The sequence below is a fragment of the Schistocerca nitens genome, chromosome 6 (assembly GCF_023898315.1).
Source record: "Schistocerca nitens isolate TAMUIC-IGC-003100 chromosome 6, iqSchNite1.1, whole genome shotgun sequence".
In the NCBI taxonomy this organism is placed as follows: domain Eukaryota; kingdom Metazoa; phylum Arthropoda; class Insecta; order Orthoptera; family Acrididae; genus Schistocerca; species Schistocerca nitens.
The window spans coordinates 176136280-176154319 of record NC_064619.1 but is presented as its reverse complement, the minus strand read 5'-3'; the positions used below and the strand labels follow the sequence as shown (position 1 = coordinate 176154319).

The 18040-nt window shown below is 39.5% G+C and overlaps 1 protein-coding gene across 2 annotated transcripts in view; it reads left to right on the top strand.

Annotated features, from left to right (window-relative positions):
• The window catches only part of LOC126262433 (NBAS subunit of NRZ tethering complex-like), a 412445-nt gene that overhangs the window by 345254 nt on the left and 49151 nt on the right, over positions 1 to 18040 (top strand). For both annotated transcript variants that reach the window (XM_049959075.1, XM_049959074.1), the window contains exon 37: positions 3687 to 3861. In XM_049959075.1, the coding sequence (XP_049815032.1) occupies positions 3687 to 3861 (175 nt within the window). The remainder of the gene's footprint in view (positions 1 to 3686; positions 3862 to 18040) is intronic.

The following is an 18040-nucleotide window of genomic DNA, read 5'->3' as shown; positions in this document are numbered from 1 at the left end:
TTGGTGCCAACAAGTACTTAAGTTTCTACTTTCTTTGCAAATGAGCTACTAGGTCAGAAAAATTTTATTGTTTGTCTTTACATTCTGTTAACACCTTTAATTTACTGGCAAGACAGCCAAATTAGTTTCTAGTTGCATAATCTACTTGGATTTAGCATTGGAGGCAGTGTGGAGGGTAAAAATCATAGAGGGAGACCAAGAGATGAATACACTACGCAGATTCAGAAGGATGTAGGTTGCAAGTACTGGAAGATGAAGAAGCTTGCACAGAATAGAGTAGCATGGAGAGCTGCATCAAACCAGTCTCAGGACTGAAGACCACAACACCAACAATCTACCTGACAAAAAACCCTTCATATGGATCCAGCAGCATAACCCTGAGCAAAATGTTGTCCAGCTTGACATTTACGCTAAACATAATGTAGTACATATACATAATTCTTTGTGTAGTACATGATGGAGGATATTTCGTATCATTAATATTGACATTATGTTATTCCATTTCTGTTTGACTGCTTATATACCTTCATACATGCTCTGAACTCCTGCATCTCTCTAATCTATATCTACATGGATACTCTGCAAATTATATTTAAGTGCCTGGGAGAGGGTTCATCGAACCACCTTCACAATTCTCTATTATTCCAATCTCGTATAGCATGCAGAAAGAATGAACACCTATATCTTTCCGTACGAGCTCTGATTTACCTTATTTTATCGTGGTGATCGTTCCTCCCTATGTATGTCGGTGTCAACAAAATATTTTCGCATTCAGAGGAGAAAGTTAATGATTAGAATTTCGTGAGAAGATTCTGTCGCAATGAAAAACACCTTTCTTTTAATTATTTCCATCCCAAATCCTGTATCATTTCTGTGACACTCTCTCCCATGTTTTGCGATACTACAAAACATGCTGCCTTTCTTTGAATTTTTTCGATGTACTCCGTCAGTCCTATCTGGTAAGGATCCCACACTGCGCAGCAGTAATCTAAAAGAGGACGGACAAGCGTAGTGTAGGCAGTCTCGTTAGTAGGTCTGTTACATTTTCTAAGTGTCCTGCGAATATTCTGGAATATTTACTTCATCTTCTTTTGTGAAGGCATTTCGGAAGGCTGTGTTTAGTAACTCTGCTTTGGCAGCACTGTCTTTGATAGTATCTCCATTGTTATCGCGCAGAGAAAGTATTGATTGTTTCTTGCTGCTAACATACTTCACATACGACCAGAATCTCTTTGGATTTTCTGCCAGGTTTTGAGACAAAGTTTCGTTGTGGAAACTCTTACAGGCATCTCACATTGAACTCAGTGCTAAATTTCGGGCTTCTGTAAAGGATCGCCAATCTTGGGGATCTTGCGCCTGTTTAAATTTGGCATGTTTGTTTCGTTGTTTCTGCAACAGTGTTCTAACCTGTTTTGCGTACCTAGGAGGATCAGCTCCATCGTTTGTTAGTTTATTTGGTGTAAATCTCTCAATTGCTGCCGATACTATTTCTTTGAATTTAAGCCACATCTGGTCTACACTTTGGAGTGAGTGGAGATTGTCTCTCAAGAAGGGGTCAAGTGAATTTTTATCTGCTTTTTTTGAATAGGTATATTTTTCGCTTATTTTTCAAGGATTTGGGGATTACAATATTCAATCTTGTTATGACAACCCTGTGTTCACTAATCCCTATATCGGTTTTGATGCTTGTTATTTACTCAGGATTATTTGCTGCTAAGAGGTCAAGTGTGTTTTCACAACCGTTAGCTAATTGCGTGGGCTCATGAACTAACTGCTTGAAATAATTTTCAGAGAATGCGCTTTAGCACAATTTCAGATGATATTTTATGCGTACCTCCAGAATTAAACATGTATTTTCGCCAACATATCAAGGGTAAATTAAAGTCACCACCAACTATTACTGTATGAGTCAGGTATGTGTTTCAAATCAAACTCAAGTTTTCTTTGAACCTTTCAGCAACTGTATCATGTGAACTGGGAGGTCGGTAAAAGGATCCAATTATTATTTTATTCTGGTTGCCAACAAGGCCCTGTGCCCATACTAACTCACAGGAAGTATCTACTTCAATTCCAACAAGTTAAACTACTTCTGACAGCAACAAACACACCACCGCCAACCATGTTTAGCCTATCTTTTCGGAACACCATTAGGTTCTTTGCAAAAATTTTGGCTGAGCTTATATCCAGCTTTAGCCAGCTTTCAGTGCCTATGATGATTTGAGCATCAGTGCTTTCCATTAGCTCTTGGAGCTCTGGTACTTTCCCAACATAGCTACGACAATTTACAACTGTTATACCAATGGTTCCTGGATCTACGTTCTTCCTGTGTTCAGCCTGCACACTTTGTGACTGAAGTCCTTCTTGTGTTTTCCCGAGACCCTCTAACCTAAAAAACCGCCCAGTCCACACCACACAGCCCTTGCTACCCATGTAGCCGCCTCCTGCGTTTAGTGGACACCTGACCTATTCAGCGGAACCTGAAACCCAACCACCCTTTGGCGCAAGTTGAGGAATCTGCAGCCTACACGGTCGCAGAACCGTGTGAGCCTCTGATTCAGACCCTCCACTCGGCTCTGTACCAGATGTCTGCAATCTTGCAAGCAAGACTGGCAGCCTTTACCACTTCTGTTGGCCACCTGAAACCACAGAGAATATCTTCTGATCCAAAGTGACACCCACCATTGGTACCGACGTGAGCAACCACTTGCAGTTGGCTGCACCCTGTGCTCTTCATGGAATCCGGGAGGACCCTTTCCACATCTGGAATGACTCCAACCAGTACGTACACGGAGTGCACAGTGGTTTTCTTACCCTCCTTGTCAGCCATGTCCCTAAGGGGCCCCAAAACGCGCCTAACATTAGAGCTCCCAACTACCAATAATCCCACCCTCTGCGATTCCCCGGATCTTGCAGGCTGTTATTCGCATGATCAACACAAACAAAAACCTCTTGAATTTTGCTATATGCATTGTTTTGTTATCACATTCCATATGAAACAAAAGAATTTAATTTATTTTATACTACCATTTATTGATGATGATTTAGCATTTTTGCTATATAAAACTGGAAGAGTTACCAATTTCTCTTCAAAGTTTAAGACAGTAAGACAAGGATATTTGTGCAAAACCAATAAATAAATTTCACATATGGGTTAGAGGGGGGGGGGGGGGGACAAGAGAGAGAGAGAGAGAGAGAGAGAGAGAGAGAGAGAGAGAGGAAAAATGGATACATTGTTCACATATAGAAAATAACAACAGAGAATGCATGATCAAATCTGGTACAACACCATTTGTAATTCTCCTCATGAGATGATGTCATGGTGTGGAGAGAGACAAAACAGCCTGCTACAAGTGAGTAGTAACTAAGTATTGTCACTAAAAACATGAAAATAACACTGCTTGCAAGAAAGGTGTCCTATGTTTGGATAATCATTGTTAAAATTTCCTGTTTTGCAAACAGACATTATAAAACTACAGTAACATAGTTATTTGAAGTTAAGTTTCTAGTGGAAACATTGTTTACAGGAAGGGTGAAGCAGACAGCTGATTGAAATTTATTGAATATGCTTTTTAACATTAACATTTATTTTTAATACTTATCCCAAAAATTTGTATAAGAAACTTATTGTGGAAAGAGTAACAAGAAAATTACATAACACAAGATCATGAATTTTGGATACATTTCAGAAATGGTCCCGCACCCGAATCTTTGGCCCTACTTCCTCATATACTTCACCGCTTACAAGAAGTGGCTGACGACAGAGGATGTTCATTGGTTGATCCGTGGGCTGCACTTGAGCCACTGTGCTATGATGAGTCCCTGCCTCCAAAACTACGATTACAGTCTGTAAATTTCCTGGAGGTAACTGCTCTAATTGTTTCCACTTTCCATGTTGCAACTTTTTAAGGTTTACTGCAAGTGTGAACAGCACCGATTAGTAGACTAATAGTATGAATATGAGTGTTTCTTTCTTGGTAGAGATACTTGGATGCTGTAGGATATTTACTTTGTACAGAGCTAAAAACAGGTAATCAAATCACATAGCTTAAAAAATAGCTATAGTCTTGAAATTCCATGTATGAACTTCAGATTTATATTATTTGAAAAAAAGCATTTCAAAAATGCACATTCAGTTGATTTCTAAAGAATGGTGTTATTTTTATAGCAGCACGTAGATGTACAAATGACCACAGAGTTTTGTTTCATTTCATACACTTTGCTTTATACCATTTTTGTAATTTTTATTGTTGAGTTTTAATGAACATAAGTTTACATTAATCCTGTGCCTTGTCAGACATACAGCCTCACTCTCCTCTTCCAAGCAGAAAAAATAATTTGCTCTTGTTATGGACTGTTTGGTGACAAACTACAGTTTTATTAGTGAGGTATTTATTTACACATCTCTATGTTCGTTATACCTCTTTATGTTGAAAAAGGTATGAACCGATTTACAAGAATAAAGGCTCATTTCTCTCTCTCTCTCTCTCTCTCTCTCTCTCTCTCTCTCTCTCTGTCTGTCTGTCTCTGATGTATATGTGGCTACAAGCTAATATCATTGTCATGAATTATACATCTTAGAAATCATGTGATTATGCAATTGACAGTTCAGTTAACAATTGTTTAAATTCATCAACTGCAACAATCTCCCCCCCCCCCCCCCCCCCCTCTTTGCATGCGTACACTATCTAAAAAAGCCTCTATGACACAGAGTGTGTTATCAGACAAAAGTTGTTGTAGATAGTTCTTGGATTGTATTTTCTTTTGACATATTTAATTTGCTGGGGAAGTGATCAGATAATTTTATGGTTGCTCAAAGTTCTTCTTTGCATGCTTGAAAAAGATTGTCATAAATAGTTGTATTTATTAATAATTCAATGTCGTATTCAAATTGTGGCTAATGATACTTCGTTAAGAAGAAAATGTATTGTGATGCAATTAAATGTGCAAGTAGCCTACTGTTCATTGTATGACTAGAGGAAATAGGAAATGCCACTAGACCATATTTCCAAAGAAGTGATACACTGTCCTGGGTTGAGAACTGTATCTCAAATGTGAATGAATCTCACTGAAGATTAACAGTAGGAGAATGTGAAAGGCAAGGAGAAGCCACTTCATTGAAGATCCTTAATGATACCTCAAACTCTGTTGGTAGAATGTACAGAAAGAAGGAAATAAATCAGACCACTGATCATATGAAACAAAGCCCAGGATCTGGCAGGGGAATAAACCACAGCAAAGCTTCTCAGGATGTCATTCAGCAAAATCCCAGCAAAACTAAAAGTAATAAAAAATTTAAAACTGTATCAGGGAATATGAAAAATCTACATGAAGCTGGGAAACTAGAAAAATTAAAAGAAACTTGTGAAGCTAGGCGTATCAGAAACTAGGTAGGAAGTCAGGGGAGACTTCATATTCAGATGATTACAGAGTCATTTTCACTGGCAAAGAGAAGCGAGGATCAAGGGGTGTAGCAATTGTTCTAAGGGACAGGTGGAGGAACAATGTGATCAATAACTGATGTAAAGATAAAGACTTTCTCAGTAGGTCTATGAACTATCCAAGTCTACTTTGCAACAACAAACAGTGAAGAGGAATGCGTTAAAGATATATATGAAAAAGTAGAAGACCTGCTAGAAATAACAAAGAAAAATGATAATGTTGTAATAATGGAAGATTTTACTGCCTGTGTTTGTAGCCACAGTTTCAAAATGGGTTGTACTGGAAAACTTGTATAATAAATACAAGCACTATTAGAATTCTATGAACATTGTGAAGTGGTCATAATGAACACAATTCAAATTTCCTGACAAAAGAAGATGTACATGTGAACTACCAGGAGATAGTTCTAGGTACAAAATAGATTATATTTAATCAAATAGAAGATAAAGAATATCTAGTCATTCCTACCCTAGTGTCGACATTCATAGTGATCACCCAGTAGTTATAACCAAGTGCAGTACTGAGTCAAAATGCAACAAAGCAGCACAACTGGGACTAAGTGGTATGTAGAAGGACGAAAAGAAACACAGCTAAGAAGTGTAGAGTGGACACAGACAAGATGAATCAAGAAATTGTAATATGGGAGCAAATAAGACAATGTATCATTGAGGTAGCACTAGATGTACTGCTCAGTAATGTCATCAAATAATTTAGCAGGCTAACTCATCGCTTAGAAAGAAAGTATTGACTGCACAAAAGTGGCCTATAAGAATAATATGTGGTGTTCACCGGTGACTGTCATGTATGTACTTCAAGGAGTTGGTATTTTAAATGGACCATCACAACATACATATTCAATAACGAAATTCATTGTAAATAATCCATCACAATTTGAGAAGAATAAATAACATGTATTACCCATTATTAAAGCTACCAGTGGTTCTGAAAGGTATTCAGTATATAGCACAAAAAGTTTTCAACTTTGCCCAGTAACATAAAATGTCTAACAGGTAACAAACCAAGTTTTAAATCTAACCAAAAATCATTTCTCCTGGAGAACTCCTTCCAGTCGCTTTTCAGTGAAAGAATCTGTCAAATGATCTAAATAAAGAGGAGGAAACTGAAGACAAACAACCATGGATGCTAGAAGAAATACTGATCTCAAAAAATAAGGATTTTTTAAGTAATTTAAGTTCTGGCTGATACAGAAAAATGAAAATCCAATAACTGTTTGCCACAAAGAGTATAAACAAATGAGATATGTAGGAAGGGAGATATAGTAAAAGTAAACACCAGCAAGATGCACTCAAAAATTGGATCACTGCAGCTAAAATATAGGAGTTGGGGGGGGGGGGGGGGGGGGCGACGACACCAAACACCAATTACCTAGTCAAAATTCATGAACGCTTTAAACAATGCACAATGTGAAGGAACAGCTGTACAAATTTATGCATTTCTGCTATGAGGATGGGATGCTACTACTGGAATTCATTTTAAAAAATTGAAAAAGAAAGAAAAAAAGCAATCAGATATTTTATGAAATCATTTGCCTAAAAGTAAGAAATAAAATAGTTTAGAGAAATTTTGGTTGTGCCTTTGAATGGTGCTCGAAGTCACATACAGCAAATGAGATGCCAGTAGCTGTATCCTACTACTAGTGAGTGTGAGTACGCCAAGTTTAGTGTGACCGTGTGTGTGTACTTAAATCAACCGCCACCTGTAGTGGTGCAGGCCAGCCAGTAGAGGCCACCTGTAGGAAGCATGCACACAGCACAGTCTCCGCCACACTGTCTACCAGCGACTCGCATCTATATACGTGCAGACCAGCACTGACTCACACTCACTATGTTCTTTTAGTTTGTACCACTCATGTCAGTTGGTCTGTGTATCACTTATGTTGTCCCTTCTGTATGATTCTTTTGACTTGCTACATGTGGAGTCACAAGAGGCTTATTTCCGTTATTGTTCGGAGGTTAATGAATAAAGTCATATTTATGTTACTTGGATACTACATAATTGTTGGCAAGTTTGAAACTGTTTCAGAGTGTACAATCATTAAGTGCAGTTTCATCAGGTTAAGTCATTATAAACGCCATGCTACCCTCCCTGACTGAACAGCTTACTTTAGGGGTGACCACTTTGTAAGCTTCTATTAACAGACAAGGTACTGTTCCATCGGTCTGTCCACCCACTTTTCTTCTGTGTGATGATTCAACTGAGGATTGGGAAGTTTATGAGAAAAGATTCAAAAAGGCTATTTTGGTTTTTGGTGTGACAGACTCGAATTTGTGCGAAACCTTATTCTTCTTGTGGATTCCACCTAAGATGTACCAATGACTGTGTCAGCTTGTCCCTTTATGTGAATGGCAGCTCTTACTCGTGATCACATGTTGGTTTATTGTCCAGCTACCACCTCAAATGAACGCACATCATAACAACGCGAGTTGAATTCTACCAATTCCCCAAGAAACTCAACCGGTCCTACAGTACCTGGGCAGCCGAACTTCACGGCTTTAGCTGTAAGTGTCAGTTCATTACTGATGCCTCAATGACTTTTTTCCAGACTCTGATGTGTAACGCAATTATCCGTTTAGCTCCAGACAAGGAAGCGCACCCAAAGGCTTTATTCTATGAAAACCCCTTGTTGGCAGAAGTTTTGCAAATAGCACAATATTTTGAATTTTCTCGGACAGTGAGTGACCAAACTGAAACGTGGGGTGATGTGGCTGTAGTGACACAAGATGACAGATAGTTTGCACGATGAAGTGGCAGTGGCAGTGGTAAACATGTGGACCCAGTGCCGTGCGGACCAAGGCTGGCCCAAGTAGCCACAACCACCACAGCACCAACGTCAGCATTCTCTGTTTCCATCTTGTCCTTTCCATTTCATTCAGCACAAACATTCGGCATGCCCTAAGTGCTGGGCTACTTGTAACACTTGACAGAAGAAGGGCCACATTGCCTCCGTGTGTCATTCACCAAAGGTTGCTCAGGGTATGGAAATGGATGTAAACTGTGACTCCAGTGCTTGTGACTTCCCCCAAGTTGTTTGTGGAGTTTTTTTTTTCGCCAAGTGCTCCAGCTATACATCGATGCAGGTGGTGCAGTGACATTATTGAATTGGAAGCTGGTCAGTTATAACAAACAGAACATAATGCTCTTGTGACTGTTTATGGTATCTGCCTTTTACAAGTCAATGGTTTGTTCCATTACATTTTTGCTGGTTTCTGTTGCCAGTATTGAGAACTTGCTCAGGACAGACGGATTTCAGAAATTTGGATTTTCTGTCACCAACACAGTTCACCTGCCCTCATTTTTGTTGTACGCATCCTATTACTGTTACCCTGATAGATCAAGTGAAATCAGAATTGGACTTCAATTTCTATGGGTGGTCCAACTGCAACGGCTAGAAAATGGTGGACTCTGCTGGTTGGAAGCCAGCGGGGAATCTTCACCTCTTTGGCGACTTCAGTACTACAGTCAACATGCAGTTAATCGTGGATACATATCCTCTCCCATGCCAGGAGGAACTTCTGGCAAAAATATTGGGTGGCCAGTACTTTTCTAAAACTGATTTGTCTGAAGCATATCTGCAGGTTCCTGTGTTTTGACTACTCCTTTTGGTCTCTATCAGTATTTGCACCTTCCTCTTGGTGTGGCTAGCACTGCTGCTATTTTCCAACCATTTTGAGAACAGTTGCCTATGTCTGTACTGGCTTACATTAATTATCTGGATGACATTGTTATCACGGGCTTCTCCATGGCTGAACACTTGAAAAACTTGCTCACTTTGTTTTTTATATTACTGTCCACAGGTTTGGTGTAACCTCAAGAAATCTCAGTTTTTAAACTTTTTATTGTTTATCTGGGATTCAAGATGTAGCGGGACTTTGAATTTCGCCGCGCTACACTCGTTCCCTCAGATAAAAAATATCCCGTCGCAGCGGTATGAGCGCTCGACGGCAGAGAAAATACTAAAAGTGTAACTCTTTTTTTTAGGGTCATAGGTCTCGGGGCTGCACACTTTCTCCTTAGACTCTGTTGCTCATTCTCGGACCATAATTCGTCCAAGAAGGCTTGTTCGAACTGTTCAAACATAAGGCACCGCTGTTTCATAGCGGCAGCCCACTTAGCTGCTCGTCCTCTCATGAAATTGGTGACGTATCTGATTTTATCGACTTCTGACCAACTACGTGGAAAAACACCATCAAATGATCTAATAAACACAATAGGGTGGACTTTGTGCTTGTCCTCACTGGAAAATGTCTGGAAATACCCATTTCTTACAAACGTGTCATCGGCCATGCCGGTTGGCATAACTGTATTGATGTGATTTAGGTCACTTGCTACTCTAGGTGTGGTACTGCAATATTGCTCGTTTGGTGGAAAAGAAAGTGGCACATTGTAATTTTGATTTGAAATAGGTGATACCACAATAGGTGTTCTGTCTGTGTCATTAGCCATGGTTTTAGCTGTTTTGTCGTTTCCTGACGATGCGTTTGCACCAATCGCCAAACACGGCACAACATTGTCTTGTAATTTTGCCACTTTGTCTTCTATGTGTTTTGTCTCGTCTTTAACATGTGTCTTTGTTTTTGAAAGTATGTCCTGTGTAATTGTTTCAAGTTTTTTGTCCAGATAGTCGTCACACAATTTACATTCGTGTACAATTCTTTCGGCTATGTTGGTGTCGTTGTTTAGTGACGCGAGGTCCGCTCGATCTTCTAATTTTTCTATCTTTTCTTTGAGGTGGAGCTAGCTGAAGTGTGGGCCTGAGCTAACTCTTCCACACGAGTGTTCACTTCCTGCTGCACATTAACTATTTGAGTTAATTGATTCTCACATCGGGTGATATTGTTTTTTGTTTCATGTGTGAATGTAACCAAAGTATCTTCCTGTTTAGTGACTCGATCGGACAATGTCTCAAATCGCTGGCTGAGCTGTTGAGTGGTGTTATTTAATTCTGCCATCTGTTTTGTCGTTCATTCAAAATTTTCGGTCATAGTATGGTTTAATACGTCAAATTTTTTGTCGCTTTTATCTAGCCTTTGTTTAAAGTCCTGACCAAGTGCATCCAGTTTTGCGTCAATTTTCTGACTAACGTCTCATTTCATGTCTGCAAATAACTCTAATAGTCGGTCCAGTTTGTCAGTTTCCTGTGTCCGATTTGTGTCACATTGCTGAATTTGTCTCATATTCGGTTCTGACATTGATGTTAACAATGGCGCTGACGGTCTAGTCTCGCGTCCACTCCACATTTTGTCATTTAAAGTCACCATCTGTGTATTATCACAAATGTTGCGAGTTTGAGGCAAAATCATTGCATTGATCTGTGAACTGGTCCATGGAGGGAAATGCGGACTTTATTGTTGGTTGAACGATGAATCTACTTCACTTAACTCATCTGCCGAAACTATCTCTACCTTACCACGTTCCATTGTAATAGGATGTATAATCGTAAGTCAAAAAGGGAAAAATATAAGTCTGATTAATAAAGAGTTGACTCAAATTTAGGTTGAAATATTTTCTCGTCAATGTAAATGATTGCTCTATTGCAAACAATGGTTGAGTAAGATGCAGCAGGGCGGACAAAATTTTTCATAACAAATGACTGTTTGGCGGTCAAATTCACGATCTTCACATGCTACAACAATACTATAATTACCACAAACTACAATAGAGATACATAATTTTGAAAAGTCTAGAAGAAAACTACAGGATGTGTGGAAAGGGAAAAATGGATTCTGCAGTTGGCTATTGAATGCTTGAATGAAACATAATTGTGTGACTCACCATTAAATTTTCTGTCCTGCAGCGGCTGGTCAGTCACTTCTGCGTAAATCGTATTCGTCAAAATATGGATTTTCTTAATACATCTCCATCGGATAATCACCAAAAGGTCTCAAAATAAGTTTTGCATCAATATATGCCATGCAAAGAAAAACAGATTGCATTAGTTACAAAAAATCTTTACAATACTGTTGCATGATCATTTGCTTAGGTACAATAAAGTTGGTGTTTTAGTTACCCTTTAAAGTTCAGGATTTTTGGATACTCTCTGTTGGGAAAAAAATACAAATTAAAGTTTCAAATTTGCTCAAAAACGACACATCCGAAAATTGTGTCCTGTCACGGTCGCCAGTTGTAGTGGTTAATAAAAAAAAGAAAATGAGAAGAAAAGAAAAAGAAAAGGTTGAAAATGTGGGAAGAAATGGTGAATAAAAAAGGGGTTTTATAATCGTAAATGACCGTGAAAAAGGGAAAGAATGAAAAGCAAATCGGACTTCATATTATAGAAAAGCTATCGGACTTCGTGATTCGGAAAAGCTATTGTTGGGGTGGTCCTTGTGGCGTTTTTTAGCAAAAGTTAAACAAATTTCCACTACAAAAATTATTGAAAAGGAACAGAGAATAACAAAATGTAACTGACAGGGGGAAATGGCATAGCTTAGAGTTAATTCTTTACCATGTTAACATGTCTTCTTGTTTCATGCGGCATCCAGGTCTTCAAAAACCTCCTACTTCATTTCTGCATGAAAAGTCTGCACCGAAATCTTGCAATAAGTTTCATTGTCCAGGAATTTCTAATGTATACAAAACCGTCTTGATATTAAATGCAATTTATTTTACGTTGCTTCCCTCCTCCAAATGTCATAACAACTTCCACAATATGTCTACACATTAAAATCAGATCAAGACTAGCTAATAAGTTTTTTACGTCAGCATCAGATCACATCTGCATTAAGCTTCTGCTATCAAGAGACAATTAAGAAACGAATAGAAAACAAAAAAAGAGTTACAATTTTAGTATTTTCTCTGCCGTCAAGCGCTCATACCGCTGCGACGGGATATTTTTTATCTGAGGGAACGAGTGTAGCGCGGCGAAATTCAAAGTTCCGCTACAGAGATGTTGCGGGATGGGGTTCGCTCTCTACCACACCACATCTCTTTTGTTATGCCTATCCCTCACCCCTAAACTGAGAAGGAGCTTCAGGCCTTCCTGGAGAATATACCCTACTACCAATTCCCGCCAAGGGCAGCCACATTGGCCCATCTGGTGCATGCCTTGTCACGTAAGAATGTACCTTTTTGCTGGAGCGTGCATTGTGAAAATGCTTTTCAAATCCAAACTACTCGTGGCCCCTTGTTTAGTTACATTTTCTGCAGACCAGCACATAGTTTTGGGGATTGATGCCTTACAGTACAGCCTTGGTGCAGTCCTTGCGCACTGATATGCCAACGGCTCTGAACGACCAGTTGCTTTCCCTCCCTAAATCTCTCTCTCTGGCCCAGCAACATTACTCTCAGGTGGAAAAAGAGGCTCTTGCTATAGTCTGTAGTCTCCAAAATTTTTTTTTTTATCTCTCCATATTTACATTACTGACCATAAATCCTTGTTTTCCTTGTCTGAAAAGGCAGCATGCCACCTACAATGCTGGGTACTGTTCTTGTTTCGCTACAGTTAATAATACATTTTCGACCTACGTCTAAAGAAGCCAGTGTGGATGCCTTGTCCTGCCTTCCTGTGGATCCTGATACTGAATTTGATTGTGAAGAAGTGCTTGTCTTCCATCTTGATATTGAAACACAGGTCGCAGTTGAGGATTTCCCAATCCAATTACGAGCTCACGCATAGGAGCTGTCATTGCCACTGACACGGTTCTACATGTACATCTACATTTATACTCTACAAACCATGGTGAGGTGCTTGGCAGAGGGTACATCCCAATGTGCCAGTTCTTAGGGATTCTTCCTGTTCCACTCAGGTATGGAATGCAGGAAGAATGATGGTTTGAATGCCACTGTGCATGCAGTAATTATTCTAATCTTTTACTCACGATCCGTAGGTGAGCAATATATAGGGGGTTGTAGTATATTCCTAGAGTCACCATTTAAACCCAGTTCTTGAAACTTTGTTAATAGACTTTCTGAGGATATTTAATCTATGAGGGTTGGAACTCTAATAGTGGCAACTATTTATTTAAAGCTTGTACAAAATAGATACGTGTTTCAAAGTTTTACTAACCTTTAAAATAGTCACCAGCATTGTGCATAACCCATTGCCAGCAATGTGGAAGTCGTAGGATACTCTTAGCAGTGCCAGTTGTGTTGACAGATCGAGCGGCGTGGTCTATTGCCTGATGAATTTGTAGCAGTTCTGAAGCGAATGCCATGAAGTGTTTCCTTCAGTTTAGAAATTGAGTTGAACTCATGAGGGCTTAAGTCAGGGAGTGCAGTAGGTGGTATAGCACTTAGCACCCCATCAGTCAAACAAATCAGGAACAGCTGGCACTGTACGTGCTTCAGCATTGTCCTGAAAATTGATGGTCAGGTCCTGCAGCAAATGTCATCACTTCTATCTCTATGCTGTTCATTTTTGGAACACAACCTACGACCAGCTTAGAGACAGAAATGATAACACTTTCTGTAGGACCTGGCCATCATTTTGCAGGACAATACTCAAGCATGTGCAGTGCAAGCCGATACTGATTTGTTTGACTGATGGGGCTGCTAAGTGCTATAACACCTACCTTGCACTTCCCTGATTTAAGCCCTCGTGAGTTCAACTCGATTTCTAAACTGAAGGAAACACTTTAGGGCATTCACTTCAGAACCGCTACAAATTTCTCGGGCAATAGACTGCACTGCTAGAACTATCAACACAACTGCCACTGCTAAGAGTATCCTATGACTTCCACATTGCTGGCAATGGGTTATACACAATGCTGGTGACTACTTTAAAGGTCAGTAAAACTTTGAAACATGTACCTGTTTTGTACGAGCTGTAAATAAATAGTTGTCACTAGTAAAGTTTCAACCCTTGTATCTTCAAGAGTCTTCCAGTTCAGTTCCTTCAGTATCTCTGTGACATTCTTCCACGGATTAAACAAACCTGTGACCATTTGTGGTGCCATTTGCTGTATATGTCAAATATCCTTTTTTAACCCGGTTTGGTGTGAGTCCCATGAGCAGTATTGTAGGATGGGTTGCACAAGTGATTTGTAAGCAATCTCCTTTGTAGACTGTTTGCACTTCCCCAGTATTCTACCAGTAAACTGAAATCTACCACTTGCTTTACCCACGACTGAGTCTACGTGATCATTTATTTGTATGAGTTGGCTATTTCCAGCAGTGACTCATTGATAACATGGTCCTTGGCACTATATTTCTTTGTTTTGTGAAGTTCACAAGTTTACATTTCTGAAGATTTACAGCAAGTTGCCAATCTTTGCACCACTTTGAAATCTTACCAAGATCTGAGTGAATATTATGTAACTTCATTATAGATAACTGCATCATCTGCAAAAGACCTGATGTTGCTATTAATATTGCCTACAAGGTCATTAATACGCAACATGAGCAACAAGGGTACCAACACATTTCCCTGGGGTACACCCAAGGTTACTCCTACAACTGATGATGACGACTCTCCATCCAAGTTAACATGCTGTGTTCTTCCTACCCAAAAGTCATCAGTCTAGTCACAAATTTTGTCCTCCCTACCAAAAAGTCCTCAAACCAGCACAAATTTCAGTTGATACCCCATAAGATTGAACTTTTGACAATAAGCATAGCTTTCTGAAATTAACACGTACAGCATCTACCTTATTGCCTTGATGCAAAACTTTCAGCATCTCATGCGAGAAAAGTGCGAGTTTGGTTTCACATGATTAATGTTTTTGAAATCCATGTTGTTTGGCACTGAGGTCATTCTGTTAAAGATACCTTATTATGTTTGAGCTCAGAATATGTTCTGATATTCTACAAAAAATGTATGTCAAGGATATTGGATGATAACTTTGTGGATCACTTCTACTACCTTTCTTGTGAACTTTTATGACCTGTGTTTTCTTCCAAGATCTATGCTCCGCTTTTTGTTCAAGAAATCTACGATAGATTATAGTTAGAAGAGGGGCTAATTTAGCTGCAAATTCAGTATAGAATGTGACAGCGATTCCATTGGACCCTGGAGCTTTGTTCAATTTTAACTTCAGCTGTTTCTTAACACCACTGACACCAATGCTTATTTCATTCATCTTTTCAGTGGTATGAGGATTAAACAGGGGCAGTTCTCTTGGGTTTTCCTTTGTAAAGGAAGATTTGAAAACAAGGTTAAGCATTTCAGCTTTTGCTTTGCTACCCTCAATTTCAGTTCCTGTCTCATTCGCTAGGGACTGGACACTAACTTTGGTGCCACTGACAGACGTTACATACGACAAGAATTTCTTTGAGTTGTGTGAAAGATCATTTGACAGTATTCTGCTGTGGTGCTTGCTGAAAGAATTGTGCATTGCTCCCTTGCCAGCCAAATGCATTTCATTCACCATCTCCCTGTCTATAGACCTACGCTTTATTTTACACCTATTATGCAGTAATCTCTGTTTTTCTCTAGAAGTTTCTTTATGGTTACTATATACCTTGGAGTTTTGCTCACATTATGGACTGTTCGACTGGGTACATAATCTATTCAGTGTGTGTTTATGTATTCTTTTAAACTTGAGCCATAGTTCCTATACGTGCTCCTGCCCTGTGCTGAAAGTTTAAAGTTCCTCATTGAGATATGACACTACTGATTTTTTTGTCTAGTTTTTTGAACATATATATCTTTCTGCTTGTTTTAATTGTTCTTTGTAATGCGGTAATTATTGTTGCCATAACTGGGTCATGGTCACTGATACCAGTTTCGATGTGGGCATCCTTTAAAGAGGTCAGGTCTATTTGTTGCCATTAGATCCAATATATTTCCTTCATGAATTGGGTTCTAACTATAATTTCTAGGTACTTTTCAGAGAAGGCATTTAGTAAAGTTCACATGATGTCTTATCATACCCACCACTAACAAAACTGTAATTTTGCCAATTACTTTTTGGCTGATTAAAGTCTTCACCAGTGATTACAGTATGATTGAGGAACTTACATACAAATGGACTGAGATTTTTTCTGAAGTTTTCGGTTACATCAGAGATGATTCTGGTATGCAGTAGAAGGATCCAGTTGTAATTTTGTGGCCACCTTTGATACTGAGTCTTCGCCAAACAGTCTCACATGCAGTTCCAATTTTTATGTCAATGGATCTGATTTGCTTCTCTACTGCAACAAATACACCACTTCCATTTCCCATTTCCAAATCCTTTTTGGTACACACTTAAATTTCCCCCAAAAATCACACTGCTATCAATTCCAGGTTTCAACCAGCTTTCTGCACCTAGTATTATATGAACTTCACTGCTTTTCATGAGCACTTCAAACTCTTGCACTTTATTGTGAATGAATGCTTGAGCAGTTTACTTTTAGGATTTTAATACTCTCACCTGTGGGAGGCACTTGTTTCTGCCTTACACTGATACTTCTGGGTTTCCTACAGCTATCATTATTTGGATTGGGTGGAGAGTCACCTAATCTATAAAACTCTTTGTGTGCACCCCACACGTGCACCCCACACACAGTCAGCTAGCTGAGTAGCAGTCTCTGATATGTCATGCACATCTGACCCATTTAGGGGGACACTACAGTTCTCAACCCAATGGTGCAAGTCCAGGATGTTGCAGCCTAGCTTGTACAGAACCTTCAAAATCTCTGGTTCAGTCCTTCCAGTCAACTCAGAACCAAAAGACCATGATCAGTTCTGGAGACAGTGATGCAAATTGTGTTTCATTGAAACTCCATGCTTAAGGCTAGTCTTCTCAACCTCCTCTGCCCCTCGGTGGAACGACCCAAGTATGACTTGCGAGCCCAGATGACAAGCATTATTTGTTACAAAGTGTGCCACAATCTGCAGTTGGTTGCTCTCTGCTCCCTCAGTGGATGCTGGAATAACCTCTTCAACATGTTGACTGAGGCCTCCAGGCACACACTGAATGCAGCTTGTGTCCTTTCCTGTCCCTTGCTGCCATTTCCCTAATGGGTACTATCATTCGCCATATGTTTGAACTGATGATGATTAATAGACACCTACCCTTTTGTGTTTGCCTGCTCTTGGCACTGTACAAAACAGGTTTCCCGAAAACAGGCGAAGTGAGCCCCACTGGCTCAGTTTCAGTTTCAGTGAGCAAGAGCACCTCAGATTTGTTGGTTAGAGGGATTGGTACAACACTCTTGGTCCTCCCTGGTCCCCATCCACCCTGTACCGGATGCCTAGATCTACCAGTGACATGCCATTTGCAGTCAAATGGATGAACAGTGACAGATCCTGTACTTTCTGCAGAGGAGACAGGATCCACAGGATAGGGTAATCATTAAGGTACCTCTGGTATTGATGTCACAGGTACACAACTCTCGGGAGCTCTTCCAACACATGAATTTGCAACAGTTGCTAATAATTGGACAGTAGTCAGGGAGATTTCCAGCAGCTCATGAATGTCAACAACTTCTTCCCATATTCAAGAACAGCATTCGCAGTGGGGCTGCATTTCGACTGGTGCAGTGTATACAAGGCAATGAAAAATATCTTTAAATTAAGCCCACTGATTATCTTTTAATCTATTGAGCTAAAAAGTTGCTAAATCTCTGTAAGAATTGAAGCAAATACACAAAATGAGATTTCTATTAAGGCAGCACAAAAACCTGTGGTAAAAATTACTGGTTTCCTAAAACGTTTTGA